Here is a 22768-nt window from a genome sequence, read left to right on the forward strand (position 1 = left end):
TTTCTTTGCTGCTAAAATTTAAAGCATTGTCCTCTGCTACATATTATTATGGTATTACAGGCATTAAATACATTTTAATAGTCGTGAGTCATATGCCTCCTTTCAATCTGCATACATTTCTTTTTCCAGACTTGATCGAGATCACCGTGACCTTTGACCATTCAAATCTGATCAATTCATCTGTGAGCTGAAGTGAACATTTGTGCCAAATTAAAAAAGTTTCTCTCGAGGCGGTTGTAGAGAAGAAGTGATGGTACAGTAAGTTTCAATTAAATGTCAGAGTCGTCAGTTGGCTTTGTTCGACACACTTTTATTTTTTAGTACAAGTCAGACGTAGGTAGTTGACCTCTCCGGCTCAAACAGAAAAAGACTAACAGTATAAAACAAGTTCATCAGGAGGAGAAAACTAGAATCTGTTAATCTGGTAATTCCACTTCTAAACACAGCATTTGAATCAGGTCCATAGTTTAAGAGTTCACGGTGAAAACAACAATGTAAACAAATAATGTCCCTACAAAAAAAATCATAACTCACAGCTTTTGTTGACTGCTTGAACACACGAAACGGAAGTTTAGTGTCACAATGAAACTGAAGTCCCTACAGAAAAAAAAATGTATATCAACTTATCTACTGTTCACAATCCTCAGGAGCTTATTTGATCAAACGGGAGAGTTTCACAGCTTGTTCCCGAAAACCATCACAAAGCTCGTCGGTCACAAGCGTCACAGCAGGAGAGCAGCAGCGGGTCGAGTTTCTCATTGTGAGAGAGAGATGAAGATTCAAAGATACACAACAGATGCATTCAGACAAAACACTGAACGTCCAGAGAGAGACTCCGGACTTTCTCTGGCCTCGTAACAACTCAGCAGAATATCTGAAGACGCAAAATAAAACAAAACAAACCAAAAGTCCCAGGATGAGGAGACGGCTCCGAACACAAAGACCTCCACCTGAACGCTCCGGAGGTTTCTGTGTTGTCGTGAACGCGTCTGAAACTCCGGAGAAACTCCAGAAGTCATTCTGTGGCATCGGGTCTGAGAACAGTAACTTCTACACAGAGTCACTTCAATAATACAAACATCTGTCGAAGGTAGTTCGAGTCGGGCTGCATTTTAAATCTCGTTCTTATTATTATACCTGTTAATTATTCGATACAGATCTGAGTTACATGAGAGTTTGTGTAGTTTTCACAGTTTGGGAGAAATAATAAAGTCAAACTTGACTGAAAAACATTGATGTTTCCTGCGTGTGAGAGAGAATCCTCTGATCTGAGGCTGAAGCATCAGGAGGAAAGGCACCGGCGTTCTGCAGATTGTCTTCAGGTCCAATCATCGTCCCTCCGCTCACATCGAGGAGCCGCTGGGGACCAAACACGGAGCTCGTTAGTCGTCACTCGAACACAACACGTCACCTCGAGTGAACAGCGACGCTTCTGAGGCTGTCGACATGTTGTACTTTTATTTTCTTAATTTGCATCCGTCCCTGAGGAAACCGCGTTAGCTGAAGGGAACGGTTTTTAAATTGTAGGTGAGATGACCCGAGATCATCAGCTCTCGAGTCAGATCAAGCAGGGATAACATGTTATTAATAACATGTTATTAATAACAGACTGTGACTGCAGAGCAACGCCAATTAAAACTGATCTGAAATGTGACAATGCAACAGAGGGGAAGAAATAAAGCATCAATTAAATTCAACATTTTTCTTATAACACAACCTGACCTTCGACCTTTGAAATCCAATCAGTTTAACTTTGAGTCTGAGTGGGAAACAACTTTAAATAAAAACCTTGAGTTCTATCCACTTACCCAGATTTAATCAGCGAGGATCTTCTTTTTGTTGGATTTCTTTTTCTGGAAATATGGAAAAAATATTTGTGACGCACAAGGTCTTCTGCTGGCAAATTATTTTGTGTATAAGCTTTTGTCGTTCGTCAGTTTGTAAAGTGGAATTCATAATATGCGTTGTCAGTGTTGTTAGTGTGTGTGTGTGTGTGTGTGTGTCGTACCGTGGAAGCAGGTGCTTCTGGAGAAGCTTCCATCTCCACTTTCTGCTTCAGTCCGTTCTTCTCTGTAAAACATCAACACGTGAACATCAGGCAGAAGGTTTCGTTTCTGCTGCAGCTCAGTTTGTTGAATTCTTCAAATTATTATTATTATTATTATTATTTGTTCAATTAACACAACTAACTACTAACAACCAACCAGTCTCTTACTCTTCTTCTTTGCAGAGACGGGAGTTCTCTCGACCTGGTCGACCTCCATCTTCTTCCTCTTCTTCTTCTTCGTCCCTTCGCTCGAGCACACTGACGAGTCGAGACCCTCGGCGGTCAGGTCGATCACCACGCCGCTCTCATCCGTGTCCACCATCTTTCCCTTCTTCTGCTTCTTCATCTTTGGAGGTTTGTTTTCCTTGGATGAGTTCTCTTCTTGCTTGGTGATCTTCCTCGGGGTGCTCTGGTCCTGGGGTGCGGCACGTTTGGGCTTTTTGGTTGGTTTGGGCTGAGGTGTCTCCTCTGCTGGTTCTTGGATTCCTCTGTGAGAACAAGATGTTATAATTTGACCAGTTTTTAATGCAAAAGGTAAAAGTACCTGAATAGAAATTGTTCAAATATGTGTAAAAGTTCTTCACCATTAAAAAATAAACAATATTTCTCACTTTCAAAGTTAAAAAACATGAAGCAAAACATCATCTCATAAAAAATCTCTTCAATTCTCCACGCTAACAGTTAAAATCTCAAGTACCTAAAAAAACATTCAACATAAGAGAACTAAAGTTTACAGACTTCTCCCCGGGTGTGGTCTTCTTCTTCTTCTTCTTGTTACTCTTCTCCTCCTGCTTGTGCAGCCTCAGCCTCTTCTTCAGACTCAGCTTCTTCCTCAGCCGCTGCTTCTTCTTTGAGGACGAGAGCAGAGACGAGTTTCCTTCAGCTGGAAGAAGAGAAAACGTACAAATCGTTAGGCTGAAGTTTAAAGTTGTGAAAGCTGCTTCAGGTAGATTCAATAGACAGATTTTATTTACCTGTTGTATCCAGTTCCTTTTCTGAGTCTTTGTCGCCCCCTGCTGCTGATTCGTCAGACTGCCCCACCTCCTTCTGTCCTTTGGCCTTTTTAGTCCTCTTCTTCTTCTTCTTCTTTTTCTTCTCCGTTGAATCTGCTGGAGTCACAGGATCCTCCACCTCTTCTCCTCCTCCCTCCTCCTCCTCCACCTCTTTTACAATCTTCTTTTTCTTTTTCATTTTGTTTTCCAACGGAGCGACGGGAGTTTCCACGCTTTCCTCCTCCACTTGGTCCTTCTCCCTTTTCCTCTTCTTAGCCTTCTTCTTCTCAGAAGTTACCTGAGGTGCCTCCTCCTCCACCTCCACCACCTCCTCCAGCTTCTCCACCACCTCCTCCTCAGCTTCCACCTCTTCCACCTCCTCCACCACCTCCGGCTTCTCCTCCTCCTCCTTCTTTTTGTTTAGCTTCTTCTTTTTGGCCGACCTGGTGGAGAGAGGACTGTCGCTGACTGTTTCGGAGGCGGACGTGTCTGTGCTCAGTGTTTCCTTTTGACTCTTCTTCCTCTTCTTCTTGGGAGTTTTTATTTCTGGGCCTGTTTCTTGCTCGGCTGCTTCAGCGTCTTCGACCTGAATGTTGAGGACGATGCAGTCGTCTGCTGCTGAGAGAACAGGACACGAGGAAATAAAGGACAAGTCACAATAACGGAAAAGAAGAAAGTCAAAGTCAAAATAAAGAGACAAATTGCTTAATAAGTAAGATAAGTATTAAATCTGATAGAGATGGGGGCAAAAAAGAGATTGAGAATAAAGTCTCAATTTAATGATTAAAACTAAAATAAGTTATATTTCAAGAAAAAGAAAATATTTAGTGTTTTCTGAAAATCTTGAATCGATCTGAAAAGACCTTTGAAAGTAGAAGACGTAGGTTTACAACATGTTTTAAATATGACGATAATTCAGTTAAAATCTCTGTTACCAGCTTCAGCAACAGGAAGTTCAGCGGCGTCACCAGGAGCTGCCGACGTCTCCTCCTGGTTCTCAGGCTTCAGGTCGGCTGTGAGCTCCTGAGGAAACAAAACACATGAACTTTTATTTAGATTCTCATCTTCTCTCTACACCTGGAAATATTTTATGACGTTATTCTTATCCAGCCCCTAAAACAAGTCCTTTTAAAACAAAGACGTTTTTTTTTTACCTCGAATTTCTCCTCTTCCTCGACTGTCTCGTCCTCTTTTGGATTTTCAGCTTCATTTTCAGGTTCTAGAAAAGATGGAAACACAGCTGGCATCATATCTTCTGAACTCTTCTGTAGCTTGTTAAGAGACCAAAAGTATTTATTGAGAGATAAACTGCATAAAAACCTCAAACTATTACAGTACAGTAACAATAGTGATGAAACAAAATGAGTTGTATTTAAACATACTATTTGAGAACAAGAACATGTTTCCATCGTATGAATATTTGATTTACCTCTTGAGTTTTCACTGGTTTGTTTAAAGTCATTTAAAATAAATCTAGTTAACCTTTTGTTATCGTTCACCTTCAGAGAACTGATTTATTTTATTGCTCTGATCTGAATCCACATCTGGGAACTTTTTTACCTTTTAACTTGTCAAACTATTTAACAATGTAACCGTCCCAACAACTGCTTCAACATAATCCAGCAATAAAAAACTGTTTTTAGTCAGAGTCCTCAAACTTCTCCTGACTTTCCTGTTGGTGCAGCAGCAGATCATCATTTTAAAAACCAGCCTCTGTGATGAAGGAGACATCAGAGCCGCTCGGTGTCTTCACAACAGCTCGTGATGTTTCTCGGCTCAGTGAGAAACAGACAGAGGCGACTCCACAGGTGACGCCCCCTAGTCAAACAGCTATTGGTTGTTCTTACCTGCAGGGGGCGGGGCTTCGCTTTCCGCCGGCTCGTCATTGGTCTCCTCGGCTGCCGGGTCAGAGCTGGTGGGCTCGGCCTCGCCGGACGCCTGCGTGAAGAATCATGAGGTCAACGACAGCGACGCCAGAGATTCTTCTTCATTCTGATTAACTCCTATTTCATTGACTTTATCTGGTTTGATCTTTTTTTCTGAGTTGCAGTTTTGTCAATTATTACTTAAACTGTTTGGACCTGAAAAGGAACAGGAAGTGGGTTCTGTGCTCCAAACAAATAAGATCAATGAGATCCAACACTGCACCTTCACGGCATCGTCTTCCTCATGCTCCTCCTCCTGAGCGCAGGGAGGTGTGGCCTCTGTTTGACTGACAGCTTTCTCCTCGGACTCGGGGGTTTCGTCTGCGGCGGCTTCTGACTCCTGATGACGGAGAGGAGGACACACAACCAAACATTGAGCCTGAAAGTCGTTTATGAAACTTAATCTGTGAGACGCTGAAAAGTTTAACTCGATCAGTGAAGTTTTGGGAAAGTTTCATGGCCGTTATTAAAAAGTTGTGGTGGACAAATCGATATTTACAAATTAATCTGACAGATAATTGTGTCAAACATCTTCTTTCCTGCAAACCACAGGTCTGATAACGTTTACTCCAAAACAGGTTCCCGTGGCTCAGGAGGGAGAGCGGGTCGTCCACCCTCCTGTGGTTCAATCCCCCGTGTCCGTGAGCAAGACACAGAAGCACTAATTGCCCCCTGACAGCTGAACTGAGAGTGTGTGTGTGTGTGTTAGAAGAACAACACACTGAATAAACACATTTCAAACATCTGAGCTGAGGAAACGTGGACTCAGCAGAAGAACCAACAGCTTCTCCTGGTTCTATGAGCCGTGATGAGAACCAATCAGCAGCTCAGCTCGTTTCTCCTCCGTCAGTTCGGTGAAAACACAACGAACAGATGGGAGAAACCATTTGGTGATGAGAGCGACCAATCAGAGGGTTTGTTATGTGCCGGAGGAGATGTTACTGAAAAGTGAAAAAGGGAAAGTTGCACGACCACATTCTCCAGATTCAGCCTCAGGTCACCAACCTGCTTGGGCTCATCGTCGCCCGAGGCCGGAGCTCCATCCCCCGTCTGGTCCGCGGCAGCTTCCTGGGACTCAGAGGAGCCGTTAGCGGCCGGGACACAAGTTTCATCTGCAGCCGCCTGAGGAGCACACACAGGAACAGACTGATGTTATGAGAGGTGGAACAAAATAACTCAGATCATCATGAAACTGTGTTGGAGCCAATTAGAAGACGACAGGAAGCCACAGTGATTAACAGGAAACAGCCTCATTAACTTTTCACATTAAAACTCAATGATTTATTTTATGGAGAGCTGCTTTTTGTCTCCATGAGGAAGACGAGTCCCCACAATGTGACGAGGGAAACAGAGTCTGTCCCCACAGCATGAGTAATACAGAGAGCACACACACGCATTCACACGAACACACACACACACACGCACAGACACGCACACACACAGACACGCACACAAAGTCTCAGAAGATTATCTGTCTGTCACACACAGTTTCTGTCCAAACAGCATCATCCACTGCATCACTGAGCAAATATAAAGAACAGAGACGAGACTTTGATATTCTCTCACACAAAGACACACACACAACACAGACACACACACGCACGCACGAAGCTGACATGTAATGTGTGTGTATCTCACGAGCATAAAACAACACTGCAGCTACTGTTAATCTATCAGGACATTATCTCAGTGACTGGACAAGAGTTATGTCTGTGTGTTGTGTGTGTCTGTCTGTGTGTGTTGTGTTGTGTGTGTGTGTGAGATCATGATGACATTAGTTTCCTGTCGTTTCACTCTAGGTCAAATCGTGTCAGTTTAGTTTTTAACATTTTGCCGTCAGATTTCTTTTCCCTGAGTTTCCTGTAGATATATTTTGTTGTGAAGCTGAAGTCGTGCTGAGCTGGACGTCCTCAGGTCAATGATGAAGAGGAGATTAATGACGAAGAGGAGATTAATGTCGATTCCGGTGTTTGAGCTGCGTTCAAGCGCACGGACTCGGGTGTGGCTCCCCCTCGGATCACTGAACCTTTCCAGATTAATCAACGTCAAAGTGTCATGTCTGAGGCGCTCGTCCCTGCTCACCTCTGGTTCTGCTGACTCCTCCTCCTCCTTGTCCTCCTCCTCTTCATCGTCTTTCCCCTCTGAACCGGACGACTCCACGCCATTCGACACGGGCTCTGAAGGACGAGACGTTTGAGATTAGACTCTGAAATGTTCCCTAAATCTTTATCTGCAGTTATAAAGATCATGAGGTTCTTCCACTAAATGTTAATATGTATATAAATATATAGTTTTACCAGGTGGAGGCTTTGAATCAACATGATTTTCCTCTGCGCCGTTGGAGAGTTTGGCGTCGGCGCCCTCTTCCTCTTCGATGACGGCAGGTTCTGCTTTAATGCTCTTCTTCTTCAGAGTGGTCGCATCTTCTGTCTCTTGTTTAGCATCTTGGGCTAAAGAGCACAGTCTACACAACACAAACACACACAACACACACAACACACACATTTGTTTTATTCGTCATTTAGTTTGGAAACAGATAAGATAACAGATTTTTAAAACTCTTTTATATTTAATGATGTTTTAATTTGGTTTAACTCCTTAAAGTCGTTTCTCTACCCGAGTCTTAAGATGGGTTAGGGTTACCTTGATCGCCCCCTGGTGGCTCGCTGCAGTATATGTTATAAACCCTGCCTCCTCCATGTTAACAGACAGGGACCAGACTGAATAATTAAAGCTCACATGAAATAGATGTTCCTCAAAGAGGTTTTCTGTTCTTTTGGTAAATCTTATTACTCTTATTAGTCATGTCAACAACGCGGCTGCAAATTAAGTCAAAAGTTTGGTGTTGTCTTTAGTTTAGCTTTTAAAATTCAATGTTTATTTCTTCTCTTCGTTAGTTTTAATAAATTGTGATTTGGTTTTACTTCATTTCTTCACAGATTAATAAAAGTTCCTTTATAACTCAGTGATTGTGAAAAGGCTAAAAGACATTTCTGACTTACTTCACCCAGCCTGTGTAGATATCGCGCAGGTTGGAGTTTTGCTCTGAAGATTCCACCTACACACACACACACAAACAAATACACAATCATAAACACAATGAAACCATTAAAACACGATCACGAGTTTATTCTGTCAGCGTTTCCAACCAAATTCCTCTTGAAGCCTCATTTTAACCACGTTTTCATGAAGTGGCCGGACGACTCAACTATGACAGAGCCGAGAAGGGAAAAGCTAATTTCCTGAGGTTCAGAATCACTTTGATGCCACATGATCCCGGATATGAATCCATGCAACCGAAGAAAAGTAACAACAGCCGAGTCCAGATGGATCAGAGACGGTCACATGGTGAGAGAAGCTTCCTCTGGTTGGTCAGAAATTAAATTATGATTGATTTCAGGTGGCCCTAATACTTCATAATAATAACTTTACAACTGATTTGTAAAGAGAAGTCGTAAGAGATTATACAAGAGTGTGTGTGTGTTTGCCTTGTGACTAATAAGTATTTATCGTTTATTACTCTGTCACTAACGTACATCATGTCTCTAGAACATCAGAACAACAATTAACTAAAACGCAAGTCATCAAATTCTCCTTATTCACAAACTAACATTTAGTTCAAACTACTAACAGATTATTTGATTAATACAATTATACCCGAGTAATTGTCTGATCCAGAATTAATTGATTAGTCGATTAATCGATACAGTTCCGGTCCACGTGGGTAATAATACACAGCTGTGATCATTAAAAGGTTTAAAAAGTGAATGAGGTTTTGAACCGAGTGTTTGTGAGCAGCTGCAGGAGTGTTGACACAACCGAGCAGCTTCTGAAACATCATGTTCTTTTCCAGCAGGAGGGCCCAACACACACTCACACACAGACACACACTCACAGACTCACACAGACACACACAAAAACAGACACACACTTTAATCTCATGTATATTTAACGTCTTATATAACCTGCACAGCTTCGCCCTGGATTCAGACAGACACATGCAGGAGAATCGGACCGAACGTGGATCAGCAGCGTCGGTTCTGCAGATTTCACATGAAAACGTGGGGGAATCGAACCTTCTTACCTCAGCGACGTGTTTCTCCAGCACTTTGGCCGCTTTCTTGAAGCCGTTCACCTTCAGGTGCTGGTAGATCAGACCCAGCAGCGCTTCGTCCTCCATGTTCACCGACCGGACCGACTCACAGACGCTCACAGACGCGTACAGACACGGTGGACCAGCGGGTTATTATTGACCAGTTACTCTCGCTTCAGTACATGCTCGTTATCCTGGCTGCACATGTGTGAGCTTCACCCGCCCCCCTTGCAATGCATCATGGGAGCCCGAGTGCTCTTGCCCGAGCGGAAGCTGTGATGCCGGAAGTCTCTTCTGAGATTTAACTTTGAAAAGTAAAGTGGACCTAAAACCAACTTTAGATTTAATATTAAGTTTAATAAAGTCTTCAAGATATACAAGAATATTATGTTTGTCCGTTCCACATGTATTTTCAAGTAGATTTATAAATTCCAGTTATTATTTTTTGTAGTCCCATATTTATTACATAATGCAATGATATTTCATTAATATTTACTTTTTATTACCTATTAAAATATAAAATAAATGAATTTGTTACCTTACTCATTACAATTTCAAATTATTAAACCATATTTTGACTGTAGAATTAATTAAATTTATTAAACGCTCCATTAATCAATCTTAGGAACTCTAATAATAACCATTAAGAGCCTGGACCCTTGACTTAGTTTAAATAGAGGAATTAAGAGCATTGAAGAGCTGAAGTTGTGTGTATATAAAGTGCGGGTGAGCAGATGTTTCTCCTCCACGATAATGTCTGGCGACACTCTCTCGTGAATAAGCTGCTGATAAATCTCACACAACCTCTTTCACCACTTGGCTGGAAACTTGGAATGAGACCTGGAGTCTTTCTGGGACAGAGGACGAGTCACCGCTGCCTGGAACCAGAAGTCAGAAGAGACAAACTGGACTTTAGAGTCAAAGACTGTGTTGGACACTGGAGTCTTTTCACTGAGACAAGACTTCCTTCATTCTTTCTGCCTAATTTACGTCGAGGTGTTTTGAATAACGTCTGCCAGTCACATTCCACCAGTTCACCCATTCCTCCATCATCTTAATTAGGTCCTCTGCTCATAGCCTTCAAAATAAAGGCACGGACTGATGACATTCATTTTGTACTTTTGTAGCCTTTGTGGAGTTCTGACCGAGAGGCAACTGTAATCATCTACACATGAAAACATAGTTATAATAAGTAAAAGTATAAAAAGTGTTTTGCTCCAGTATCTTTAAAAAAAGTGATTAATCAAAGAGAGTTTTAAATGTGCACTTAAACAACATCGAGGGTGATTATAGAAAGAAGTGTGGTTTATTTTTAGTTTATTCACCATTTTAAGTGCATCTATATTATAAATAAAATTCCATTTCGCCTCCTGTAATTGTTTAAATTGTTCTTACAGCTTTTTAAATCTATTTCACACTATCTTCAGCATATTTGATCGTTTTGTGTTAGTTTTGGCTCATCAGTCATTTATGAAGCATTTTGACCTCCAGTAAGCTGCTGATAGGTGTTGTATGAATAAAGTTTAATAGATTTCTAAAGAACATGCTCATCTTCATCTTCATCTTCATCTTCATCCTAATTAACCTTTTACTGCTGCATTCCCAGGAGGGATAACTTGGGCTTTTATTTCCTAATTAATGAGAAGTGTTTCCTGTCTCCTGCAGATGATATTTGGGACTTGATGCAGTTTGACATGTGTCCAGTGAAGACACTGGTTCCTGGTTGTCTGGAGAACCAGTCTCCTGCTCGGCCTCATATCAGCCCGGCCTGAGGTCACAGCTCCCGGGTCACCTGATGCTCTTCACACGGTCTCACAACCACAACCGGGATGATGACAATAATCAGCAGAGACACAAATTCACAACATGGACTTTCTTTAACGACCTGAAGCGTTCACCGTTTTCAAGTTGCATGAAAAGAAGCAAGAACAGCGGAAGTTTAGTACTTTGGCCTTCAAAATAAAAGTGTCCAGACTGGTCCAATTGTATCCAAAGAAAATACTTTTTGTTTCTGTGAAAATTAAAGGTTTTTCAATGCTTTGAATTAAATTCCTTTCAAGTCTTAAATTAAATTTATTTCAAAGGTTATACGTTTGTTAACTTAAAGTCAGAATATACACTATTAGAGTTGTGTATTTTTGTTATTTATCACTATTACTTTTGATCATTGGCTCCTCGGCTCAATGGTCAGTTCTAACAAAAGCTTAGTTGATTTATCATTGGTTAATCTGCTCATCAATTAATCATGATAATTGGCCCTAATGTGGAAATGCTCATTAATTATACACGATATAATGCTATTAAGAATTATTGATATAAACAGCTGTGAAGGACTGAATATTTAATGCCAAAATCAGAAATTTAATAGAAAAATTATTACAACTTTGTTTTCCCATTGATTTCCCTTCATTCATTATTCATTGATAAAGTCTTCAAATTATTTCCAACCAATAAGGAGCAGGACTGTTAGTTTATGAGTCTTTTCATTTATACACGTTCCAACACAAAAATGTTTACTGTTGGAACTTGATGGCAGAAATTGAAAATACAATAATTGTAATGATCTTTTCACTCGTTTGTTTCATTCTAATTTGTACAAATTGTGGGTTTTTTAACCCTAGAATGGTCCCATTTATATTTGTTATTACTTAATATATAAATACTTTATATTTACATCAGGAACGGGTCATCTCTACGGAGGCCGCCATGTTATCTACAGTCGGTCAAACTGGACAAACTAAACATCTTTTGAGTTTTGTAACGACTGAAGCTCCCACAGGTTCTCCCTCCTGTTCAAAGGGGGGGGGGGGGGGTCGTTCAGCTGCAACATGACACTTCACCACTAGATGTCGCTGAATCCTACACACTGAACCTTTAATATATGTTTCATAGATATAAGTGTGTATGTGAATTGTGAGCACTGTTTGGTTTCTCTATAATATTGAAGGTGGGTAAAGTGCCTGGATTTGGCGCTGATGTGTTTTATTCTGAAGGCGCAGAGCAGAAGTCTCCTCGTGTGGATGCCCCTCTCTCTCTCTCTCTCTCTCTCTCTCTCTCTCTCGCTCTCTGTCTCTGTCTCTCTCTCTCTCACCGAGACGCTCCGGAGGAAGAAGGATCTGTGGAAACTGTGGAAACCGGAGGACATGCGGCGTCTCCTGCAAACTTCACCCGAAAGTCCCTGAACAAAGACCTCGAGGGACGAGAGGAGGAAGAATGAAGTGGTGAGGAAGAGGAGGAAGAGGAGGAGGAGGAGGAGAGCCGTTCACTCCCATCGATCCTGCACCGAGGTATTGATCGAAGGCCTGAATCTGTAATATAACTCATCTGAGCTGATTACAGATAAATCTGATTTCATATCAGGACGAAGGTTCGGTTCATTTTCAAGTTGATTCAGGAAGCGAAACAAAATGTGTGAGCGAGTCTGTGCATGTAGAGAATCTAACACACTGCAGATACACACACACACACACACACACAAATAGAGACACACACACACACCCAGAGACACACACATCAAATGTCATGAGCTACCTTATACAGGTTTTTGTCCTTATTAGGAAAACAATAATGTGCGAGTGTAAACAGATGTAGGTCCCCACAACATGAGCAATACCTGGACACCACAAACACACACACACACACACACACACACACACACACACACACACACACACACACACACACACACACACACACACATATATACACACACACACACACACACACACACACACACACTAAACTCAACTAACCTAACTTTAACTGGAACCTAATGTAAACTTCGCCTTAATCTAAGCTTATAACTTAAACCTAACCTGGAAACATGTCTCCTTTAAACTCAATGATTCACACTATGTGGACTGAAGGAAGACAAGTCCTCATAATGTGTCTGTAGGAATTAGGTCCCGACAACATGACACACACTCACACAGACACACACATGCAGGGAAGGATGTGTGTCCTAAGCCGCTACCATGACCCCCAGTGTCTCACAAGATGAGACACCAGTCCAGTCATCAGCACTAACTGGGAAACAGCTGCGTTCACTCAGTCTTCACAGATAAAGTCCACATCGTCCTCTCGGATCTAAAGTTTATAAAGTTTATAAACACGTCCCACTTTTTAAACATCTGTTCCCGGAACACGAAGCTGCTCATCGAACTCTGACTGAATAAAAACCACAGAGAGAGAATCCAACGTGAGAAGCTTCACGTTCAGATTCACTTCACACTCGCACACGTCGGTCACGTTGTGTTGTTGTGTTGAGTTTCATGTAACTGATGTCGGTGACTCATCACAAACAATTGATTTAAAGTTTATTGAAAACATCGTCTGGGATCAGATTTAGTTTTTGTTTGCTTTTCGTCTGATTCCTGTAAATTGAAAATCTAAACCGACTTTATCTAAATGTTTATTCAAAAGCAAAAAGGGGTAGAAGGAATTTGGAAGACGACCGATAGATGGTTAGGATTTTACCAGTCCATATCACAGACGTGGTGAGTCTGGTTTATGTTTCTTATTTGTGACGGAATATAAAGCAGAAATAATCTCCCCTGGTCCTCTGCCCAGAAACAATACAACTCAGAATGGAGCCAAAAACTAACAACCTGCATTTATTTTGAATATAAAGAACATTAGTTAATAATAAAAATCCACATTGGCCTCAAAAATCCAGTGTAAGTTTTCCTTGATAGGTACCTTAAATCATACTTAAGTAAACTTTAAACTATATATACACTTCACACTTAAGTACTAATATAATTAACTAACTCAATTGCATTGTTTCCAGAAAATAGCATCTTGATCAGTCTCTTAATTTGAAATCTGTCTGATTCAAAGAGTAATAAGGTGTTTTATTAATACTGCACAATGTGTTATATATGATTCTTTATCATACACACACATCTAATGGTCAAAGTGTAGTTCCCCCCCGTGTCCTGCCTCCTGCTCAATCCCAGTTTGAGCTCTACACACATTCCCATCATGTTTTATTTGTCATATCCAGTTTCAAAGATGGCTAACAGTTAAAAACATCTTCCTCTGAGTTCCAGCTCTCGATGAGATGAATGTGTTTCAGATCCCAGTTGCAGCCCAGTTGGCAGCTCCGTCTCAATGTGGTTTTATGAGGTTCAGTTTCTCCGGCAGCGATCGCACGCGTGTGGGACTTTGTGCCGACTCGAACATTTTTTAGCTGCAGTTCCGCGGTTTGTCGACGTTCCTCGTTGTATTGTTGTGTGTTTTATATTTGTGTTGTCCCTGCAGGGCGGCTGTGGTAAAGATGCAGACTGCTGCGGCTGCTCTGGCTCTGATGGTCCTCTTCACCCTGGACGGCCTCAGTGCCCAGCGGTCCAGACCCAGCACCCAGAACCAGGAGGACGGACACACTCAGAACAACGAGACAGAACCGGAGCAGAAGAAGAAGAAGCAGCCGCACATCATCTTCATCCTCACAGACGACCAGGTGTGTGTCTGAGTGAGTGTGTGTGTGTCAGAGCCAGCATGAGTGTGTTTTCATAATTACAAATGTAGACGGTAGGTTACCAAAACTTTTTTCCTCCTCTTCCTTCTCCTGGTCCTCTTTCTCCTGCTCCTGCTCCTGATCCTCCTGGTCCTCCTGGTCCTCCTCCTCCTCGTCCTCCTCCTCCTCCTCCGCCTCTTCCTCTTCCTCTTACTCTTACTCTTACTCTTACTGTTCCTCCTCGTCCTCCTCCTCGTCATTGTCCTCCTCCTCCTCCTCCTCCTGGTCCTCTTTCTCCTGCTCCTGCTCCCATTCCTCCCATTCCTCCTCCTCCTCCTCCTCCTCCTCCTCCTCCTCCTCCTCCTCCTCCTCCTGGTCCTCTTTCTCCTGCTCCTGCTCCCATTCCTCCCATTCCTCCCATTCCTCCTCCTCCTCCTCCTCCTCCTGGTCCTCTTTCTCCTGCTCCTGCTCCCATTCCTCCCATTCCTCCCATTCCTCCCATTCCTCCTCCTCCTCCTCCTCCTCCTCCTCCTCCTCCTCCCCCTCCTCCTCCTCCTCCTGGTCCTCTTTCTCCTGCTCCTGCTCCCATTCCTCCCATTCCTCCCATTCCTCCCATTCCTCCTCCTCCTCCTCCTCCTCCTCCTCCTCCTTCTCCTGCTCCTGCTCCCATTCCTCCCATTCCTCCCATTCCTCCTCCTCCTCCTCCTCCTCCTCCTCCTCCTCCTGGTCCTCTTTCTCCTGCTCCTGCTCCCATTCCTCCCATTCCTCCCATTCCTCCTCCTCCTCCTCCTCCTCCTCCTCAGAAGGGTTGTTTGTTCTCCTGGTCACTGATATAAAGCTGTAGAGTTCAGCTCCTGCACATAAAGGACATAATCAGAATTATCCAGTGAAAACCATTGAGGGATGTAAACGTTGATGTAAATATAATAAACAATAAAACACGTCACTGACCTCCTGAGTGTGTTTGTGACTCGGTGACAGGGCTTCAATGACATCGGCTACCACAACCCCACCATCAAGACGCCCACTCTGGACAAACTGGCGGCGGAGGGAGTGACGCTGGAGAACTACTACGTCCAGCCCATCTGCACGCCGTCACGCAGCCAGCTCCTCACGGGCAGGTACCGACTCTCTTATGGCCTGCTGGGAACACTGGGGACGTTGACCAGAGAGCAGTGAACCAGTGGATCCCAGCTGAGCATTAACCGGTCCTGTTGTGTTCAGGTATCAGATCCACACGGGACTGCAGCACTCCATCATCAGGCCCAGCCAGCCGAGCTGTCTGCCCTCGACCATGGACACGCTGCCCGAGCGGCTCCGGGAGGCCGGCTACACCACACACATGGTCGGCAAGTGGCACCTGGGCTTCTACAGGTGAGGACTGAGCCGGTGCTACTCATGGATTATTATAATCTGCATCGATCATTTATCATTTATCATTTACTCAAACACTTAATATATCAACACATTCCTGGGAGTTCCAGCTATTTACGTTGGAAACTTGTCTGGAAGATCTAATGAAAAGAACATCATGAAATATTTTTAATTTATTTCCTAAAAATAAGTTTTGCTGTTACCTAAAAAAAATAACGAGTGTGTCTGATGAGTTGTGTGTCCGCACGTGAAGGCAAAAGTATTTATAGTCGAACTGAGCGGCCACACATGACGGTGGGGTGAAAGGAAGGGTGGGGGGGTAATTGTTCAAACATGTGGACAACTGCACACGTTCAGACGCCCTCTCCTCTGAGACGTTCATGGTGTTGAACTTGGATGTTCACACACAGAGCGACAGGAACACGTGTGTGTGTGAACAGTGGAAAGAGAAAATCTGAGTTGTGTTAATCTGATTTAAGGAAGGTGAAGGGGGGGGGGGTTGTGTGTGTGTGTGTGTGTGTGTGTGTGTTTGTCTACATCTCAGGTTCATTCTGGGTCTTGAACCCTGTTATCACAGTCTCACAGGTGGGATGTTGCAACTATGCAGAACTTTTACTGCCGGAGCTGCAGATGTTTTTACAAACATGTTAATCGTCAGGTGATAACTTCTGCTGTTTATGTGACACAGGATTAACAAAGTAAAAGTCCTCCTGTGTCACATGAACCTCCGGAGGAATCGATAACTCTCACTGTGTTAGAAAAAGAACAGCGTGTCCAGAATCCAGCCCTCAGAACATGTGGTGTCTCTATACCTTCTCAGCCGTGTGGCAGCTCAGCCAAGTAATAAATATCTTCATGTGCACATCCAGCAAAAGACTCTTATGATCATAAATAATCTCATTTATTGTAATTCTGTCAGAAAAGCTGCACACGAGTGTTAAAGTCCAATCAAAACAAGCAGAGCTCCATGAAGCAGCTCTGTTACATAGCAGGTAATAAAGAGAAAGAGCTAAACCACAGTATTCATTTAGTTCTTTCTACACGTTCAGCTGCTAGTAGCACCGTAATACTGCTACTACTAATAACTTAATAACTTATATATTTGGATTTCTACAGCAGCTTCCAGGAACCTAATGCTGCTTTGTGAAGTAAAGAAAACACAGGAGGTAAATATTTAAAGGTAGAAGGACAGTAAGTCGAGTAAATTCCTCCACCAAGACTCAACAGTTCCCCAATAAAACCAGATTTAAATTCACTGGATCCAGATTTTTATTTGGATCTGCAGCAGATTACACACCCCCGTAAATATCAGTCCCAGAAACAGGTCTGATTTAAACCAGGATCCATGACTGACTCAGGACGCGGAGCAGGACTCCACTGGTTTGTTTGTAGGCACGAGGACACGGTTCTGTTCTGCAGCTGCAAACGATTTCACTTTCTCCCGATGATCACCGACCGTCACGAGCCAAGAAACACAGGAAGGAGGAGAAGCTTATCGAACTAACACCGACGTACAGAGGCTGCAGATTAAAAGACTAAAAAGTATCCATTGCTTTTCTAAGGACACATTTTACTGTGAAACTCCGCAGGGAACCTTTAACACTTCTGTAAAGTTCTGCTGTAAAACAACACGATGGAAATCCAACGCTCACTTTCCTCCATCTTCCACTTCTCCTCCAGGAAAGCGTGTCTGCCGACCAGAAAGGGTTTCGACAGCTTCTTCGGTTCTTTAACAGGAAGCGTGGATTACTACAGGTACTTTACGAGTGGGAATACTCTCCGATTGGGAATAAACTGTTGACAGTAACTCACATTTCTCCACCGGCCTCCAGTTACGGGTCGTGCGACGGCCCGGGCCTGTGCGGCTACGACCTCCACGAGGACGAGGGCGTGGCCTGGGGTCACGAGGGGAAGTACTCCACCACGCTGTTCACACAGAGAGCCCGGAAGATCCTGGAGAGCCACGACCCGGCGGGCAGGCCGCTCTTCCTGCTGCTCAGCCTGCAGGTATCACCCAGACGTTTGATTGGATCAGAAATGTAATAACTTCATCCTTAGAAGACAAAACATTAATTTGGACCCGGGGAGGAACTGGTTAGATTTTGAAGGTTAAAGGTCGAGGTCAGGTTGGGCTCGTAAAACAAGCCTCTAGCAAATTTCTTCAATTTCTACCAGAGTCAAATTTTCACTGATTAGATGGAAAGTCCCAGTGACCTCATGTTATTGGGAATAATGTCGGGAACACCTGGATTGAAACAGTCGCAGGGCTGTAATTCTACTTTCCCCAATTATACGATGAGATATTTGTATTATTCTGTAATAAATTCAGAAAATAGGTCAAACGCGATTCAGGCTGATGTGTTTCGATGCTGCGTCAGTTTGTGTCTTGATTCTGAGAAGTTGCAGAAGTTGGAAGAACACAGTTTAGCATCAGGAACTTATTTAGAAACTGGATCATCTGAACCAGAACTCATTAAAAACAAACCTCCCAGAAGATGTAACCTGATGTCAGAAGTGTTTCACCTCACAAGAGAGAGAGAGAGGGCTGTTTAGTAAGGGTTTTGTTTTTATGGCAGCTGAGTGCGTTTGATTAGAAGATTTGGGATCTTGAGGGGGGGTAAAGAAAATCTAGATGATGTCATCATGAGGAGAAGAAAAACAAAGAGCTGTTGTGTTTGATTTACTCGTGTGTCGGGGGGAGGGAGTGAGTGCAGGGGCATTCTGGGAAACGAGAAGCTAGGAAATCAATAACTGAATCAAGGAGGTCGAGGAAACACTAAAAAATCCCTTTGTCAAAGTTAATTTTCTTTTAAAACCACGCTGGGGTCCTGAACATTTTTATTGAATGTTGTGTTTCCCTCCAGGCCGTCCACACCCCCCTCCAGCCTCCGAAGTCCTACATCTACCCCTACAGGGACATGGCCGACGTGGCCAGGAGGAAATACGCCGCCATGGTGTCCACGGTGGACGAGTCGGTCCGGAACCTCACCTACGCCCTCAGGAAGTACGGCTACTACAAGAACAGCGTCATCATCTACTCCACGGACAACGGGGCCCAGCCGTTCACAGGAGGCAGCAACTGGCCACTGAGGGGCCGCAAGGTGACTTCACATGAACGACTGGGTTCGAGCCACAGTTTGAATAATTTAGAGATAAATTGAGAAGCCAAGTTGTGGCGAATGGCAGAGACGCCGATTAGTTGTTCTCAATATAGTGGAATGTTTTTTTAAAGTTCACTTATCTTTCCGCAAAAACAGTTATCTTCCTTATTCAAGTGTTATGTACGTGGTTGTATTTGTGTCTTCAGGGCACGTACTGGGAGGGGGGGGTCCGCGGCGTGGCCTTCGTGCACAGTCCTCTGCTGAGACGCAGGAGACGAGTCTCCAAAGCTCTGCTCCACATCACCGACTGGTTCCCCACCCTGGTGGGTCTGGCTGGAGGAAACATCAGCCAGGTCAGTGAAGCTCAACACAACCTGATAACAACGTGTTTGTGTTGGATCTTTGCTGCGTCTCTTTTTACCGTCTCAGTGTTTTCATGGTTTGAAGTCCCAGATGTTGACAAGCCGACCTCGTCAGGGACGGCTGATAGAGATAAAGATCGGATGCTGTAAAACCAGAGGCTGTAAAGAAAGATGGACGATGTTACACTTCCTGCCACGAGCCAAACAGGAAGCCAAAATATCCCAGATATGAATCGCTTTAGTTTGGTCCATGTCCCATCCATTAACATGGAGGAGGCAGGTTTGATGAGGACTACTGGAGCCCACCATTAGGGGGCAATAGAGACACTTTGGCTCTACTTTTTCTTCACATAGATTCAGTCTATTAAACTTCAGGTGACAATGCTACTGTAAAACAGATAAATCTGCTCCTGACCTTTTGTGACTTTGTGTTTTATTTCATTGGCAAATCAGTGCAGCTTCCAAAAAGCTTTGTTGGCTCGATGTTCAAACGCAGATGAGCCCGACTGTCGTGGTTACACAGATCTGATTAAACCCTGAGGAGGCTCCTGTAGCTCGAGTCTGACCCGAACCATTTCCTTCATGTCTCGTTCTCAGAGTCGAGGCCTGGACGGTTTCGACGTGTGGTCGACCATCAGTGAGGGGAAGGAGTCGCCTCGTCAGGAGATCCTTCACAACATCGACCCGCTGCACAGAGCGCCGGCTCAAACCATGAAGTGGGACGACGACACCGACGGAGACTCAGGTGACTGACACGGTACCAAAGGGAAAGAACCATATAAAGAAGGGATGAATGGAAGGTAGAGCCAATGAAGGGATTACTCTTTGTCTCATTTGTGATTTCTCTGATTTGTCAGGAGGCTCATCGAAAGGTCGGCCATTCAAGAAGCTGAAGAAGAAGAAGAAGAAGAAGAAGATTCTGAAGATGCGACCGAAGCAGAAGTCAGCGTTCAAGCTCAAGAGCACAAAGAAACCAAAGTCCAAACTGAAAGTTAAACCAGTCCTAAAAAAGAAACTTAAACCTAAACCTCCGTCCAAAGTCTACGCTCAGCATCAGTCCGATCACAGGTTCAAGTCCCGCTCCGCTCGCTTTCCTCCCGCGTCAGGAACATCTGACCCCAAGTCTCAGCCTCGTGTCCAGCCTCCTTTAACACTGAAGTCCAGACCTCATCTGGACTTCACATCCCAGAAGCACAACTCGGGTTCATTTCAGACTAAATCCAAGACTCAGCTCAAATTACATTTCAAGTCCAGGTCCAGGAGGACGGGGTCCCAGCACCTGAACGAGTCCCACTCTGGGACGTCCCCCCCCACCTCCCACACAACGCTCCAGCTCGACCCTGAGCCCTGGCAGACCGTGTGGGACTTGTCGGTCCAGGCTGCCATCAGGGTCGGAGACTGGAAGCTGCTGACGGGAGACCCGGGTCACGGAGACTGGGTCCCGCCTCAGGTATCTGACAGGTTCATAATCAGGAGGTTGTGTTTTCATTTGCGTTACTCTGTTATTTGTGTCAGGCGGCAGGATTACGCTAAAACAATTCAACAGATTTACATTTCTGATAAACGGGCAGATCCAGGAGATTTGATTCTTTAACGTGGCGATAGGACAGGATTCTTTTATTCATCTGTTTCAACCCGTTCTCCTCCTCAGGTTCTCCCCGCCCTCCCTGGTCGCTGGTGGAACCTCGAACGCACCTTCCCGTCCCTCCACAAATCCTCCACCCACAAAAACATCTGGCTGTTCAACATCACCGGCGACCCGTACGAGCGGCAGGACGTGGCGGACCAGAGGCCAGATGTGGTCCAACAGCTGCTGGCTCGGCTCGCCCACTACAACCAGACCGCCGTGCCGGTTTACTTCCCGCCCGACGACCCTCGAGCAAACCCCAGTCAGCACGGCGGCGCCTGGGTGCCCTGGGTGGACGAAGAGGAGGAAGAGGAGGGGAAGTATCAGGGGGTTTACAAGAAAGGGAAGAGCAGCAGCAAGAAGAAGAAGAAGAAGAAGAGGTGCCGGCTGTGCAAGCTGAAGTCCTTCTTCCTGAAACTGAACACCGGGATGACGTTCAACCGGATCTGAGCCCCCCCCGACAGGAACGTGACTTCAGCACTTTGAACTTTTTGTCTCGTTTATTCTGCTGCATTCAGTCGACGTCTTTCAAGAACTTTATCTCTAAATAATGTCATTTAAATGTAGGAAAATCATTGACTATAAACAAAGATGGCTGATCCGCATGTTCTCACTTTCCTAAAAGTGAATCAAAGACTCCCAGGATACGGGCGCAGCTGCATCACCGCCACCTGGTGGACTGAAGTGGAACAACTTGTTGTAGCCATCAGTTGTATGACTTTTACCGCAGCCGGCCACCAGGAGGCGATCCAGATGATTTGGCTTCACTTTGAGGAGCCGTCAAGTAGAATCCAGATGTTATCGTGGAATATCTTATCTGAGATTTTTTTTTTTACATTTCAATTATATTGTTCATAAACTGACAGAGTTCTTGAAACAAGAACCGACTTTGTGCGATTGTAAAATGTAAATTTACACTGTAAACGATTAAAATGTGTGAAACAGAAAGAATCATTAAAGGGATATTGTGAGTTGATGTTTACTGTAAGTTCCATAGATCCACAAATCCAGATGTTCATAGTGACAGTGCATGATCCTGATGATGTTAAATCACTATGTTGTTTTTTCTTTTGTCATGAACAAGAAAACATCACAGAGTAGTTTATACATTTTCCATGTTTTCACTTTATTTCCAGTGGTTTCAGATGTTTTTCTACTTTGGATTTTCAGTTATTATAATGTGATGGTTTTCTATGTGTGACACAGGCCTTCAGATCCTGTGGTTGTTTGAATGTATCGTTGGTGATGAGCATCTTTCTGACCTTTGATCTCCACACGTCCCACTGTGAACAGCAGAAACTGCCATTTGAACGTATATATCACATTTTATGTAAAGTAATATTTAGATTTTGAAATTCAAAGAGTTTTAAGGGTCAAGTTGAGTCACTGAGGTTTTGAATTGTTCTAAGAGATTATCCGAAGATGTCTGAACCCAGTGAAATAAACCAACAGGTAAATAAAACTGTGACTGCTCTGTTTTTACTTTTCCTTAAATAATCTCTTCGGTCCAGTGAAAACACACTGAACCAGAATGTCCCTGTCTTCCACCAAGTTTCAATAAAAGAGGTTTTGTAGTTTTCAAGTTATTCTGCTGACAAACAAGTGCACTGAGCCACAGATGTAAAGACTGTAATGATTTTTATTTTTTCCAATTCAACCTCCCACATTCCAGAAACAGGTTCAAAAAGGTTGAAGCTTCCTGAGCAACATCTTTGAAGTTAGACGTTTTTTCGCCTCGCCTCTAAATATTTGGCTGTGTTTGCTCCACATTAAACAAACCCCACTCGTG

The 22768-nt window shown here is 43.7% G+C and overlaps 2 protein-coding genes across 3 annotated transcripts; one reads left to right on the forward strand and one right to left on the reverse strand.

Annotated features, from left to right (window-relative positions):
• Positions 1-289: 289 nt before the first annotated feature.
• Positions 290-9271, reverse strand: LOC133968566 (ABC transporter F family member 4-like). Of its 2 annotated transcripts, none has more exons than XM_062404686.1 (15): positions 9049-9271; positions 7967-8022; positions 7262-7428; positions 7047-7141; positions 5970-6086; positions 5188-5304; positions 4887-4977; positions 4194-4258; positions 3975-4062; positions 3022-3654; positions 2786-2930; positions 2216-2535; positions 2009-2070; positions 1809-1853; positions 290-1359 (listed from the first exon to the last, which is right to left on the reverse strand). In XM_062404686.1, the coding sequence occupies exons 1-14, from the start codon at positions 9142-9144 to the stop codon at positions 1815-1817; spliced, it is 2091 nt and encodes a 696-aa protein (XP_062260670.1). In that variant the 5' UTR covers positions 9145-9271; the 3' UTR covers positions 290-1359; positions 1809-1814. The 2 variants fall into 2 exon arrangements, with proteins under 2 accessions (XP_062260670.1, XP_062260669.1); XM_062404685.1 differs by having other exon boundaries at positions 3022-3657.
• Positions 9272-12153: 2882 nt separating this feature from the next.
• LOC133968798 (arylsulfatase I-like) lies at positions 12154-22441 on the forward strand. Its single transcript, XM_062405007.1, has 11 exons — positions 12154-12344; positions 14320-14518; positions 15497-15636; positions 15740-15889; positions 17570-17644; positions 17722-17896; positions 18754-18990; positions 19197-19343; positions 19950-20097; positions 20210-20802; positions 21004-22441. The coding sequence occupies exons 2-11, from the start codon at positions 14336-14338 to the stop codon at positions 21427-21429; spliced, it is 2274 nt and encodes a 757-aa protein (XP_062260991.1). The 5' UTR covers positions 12154-12344; positions 14320-14335; the 3' UTR covers positions 21430-22441.
• The last annotated feature ends 327 nt before the right edge of the window (positions 22442-22768 follow it).

The sequence above is a fragment of the Platichthys flesus genome, chromosome 14, assembly GCF_949316205.1.
Source record: "Platichthys flesus chromosome 14, fPlaFle2.1, whole genome shotgun sequence".
NCBI lineage: Eukaryota > Metazoa > Chordata > Actinopteri > Pleuronectiformes > Pleuronectidae > Platichthys > Platichthys flesus.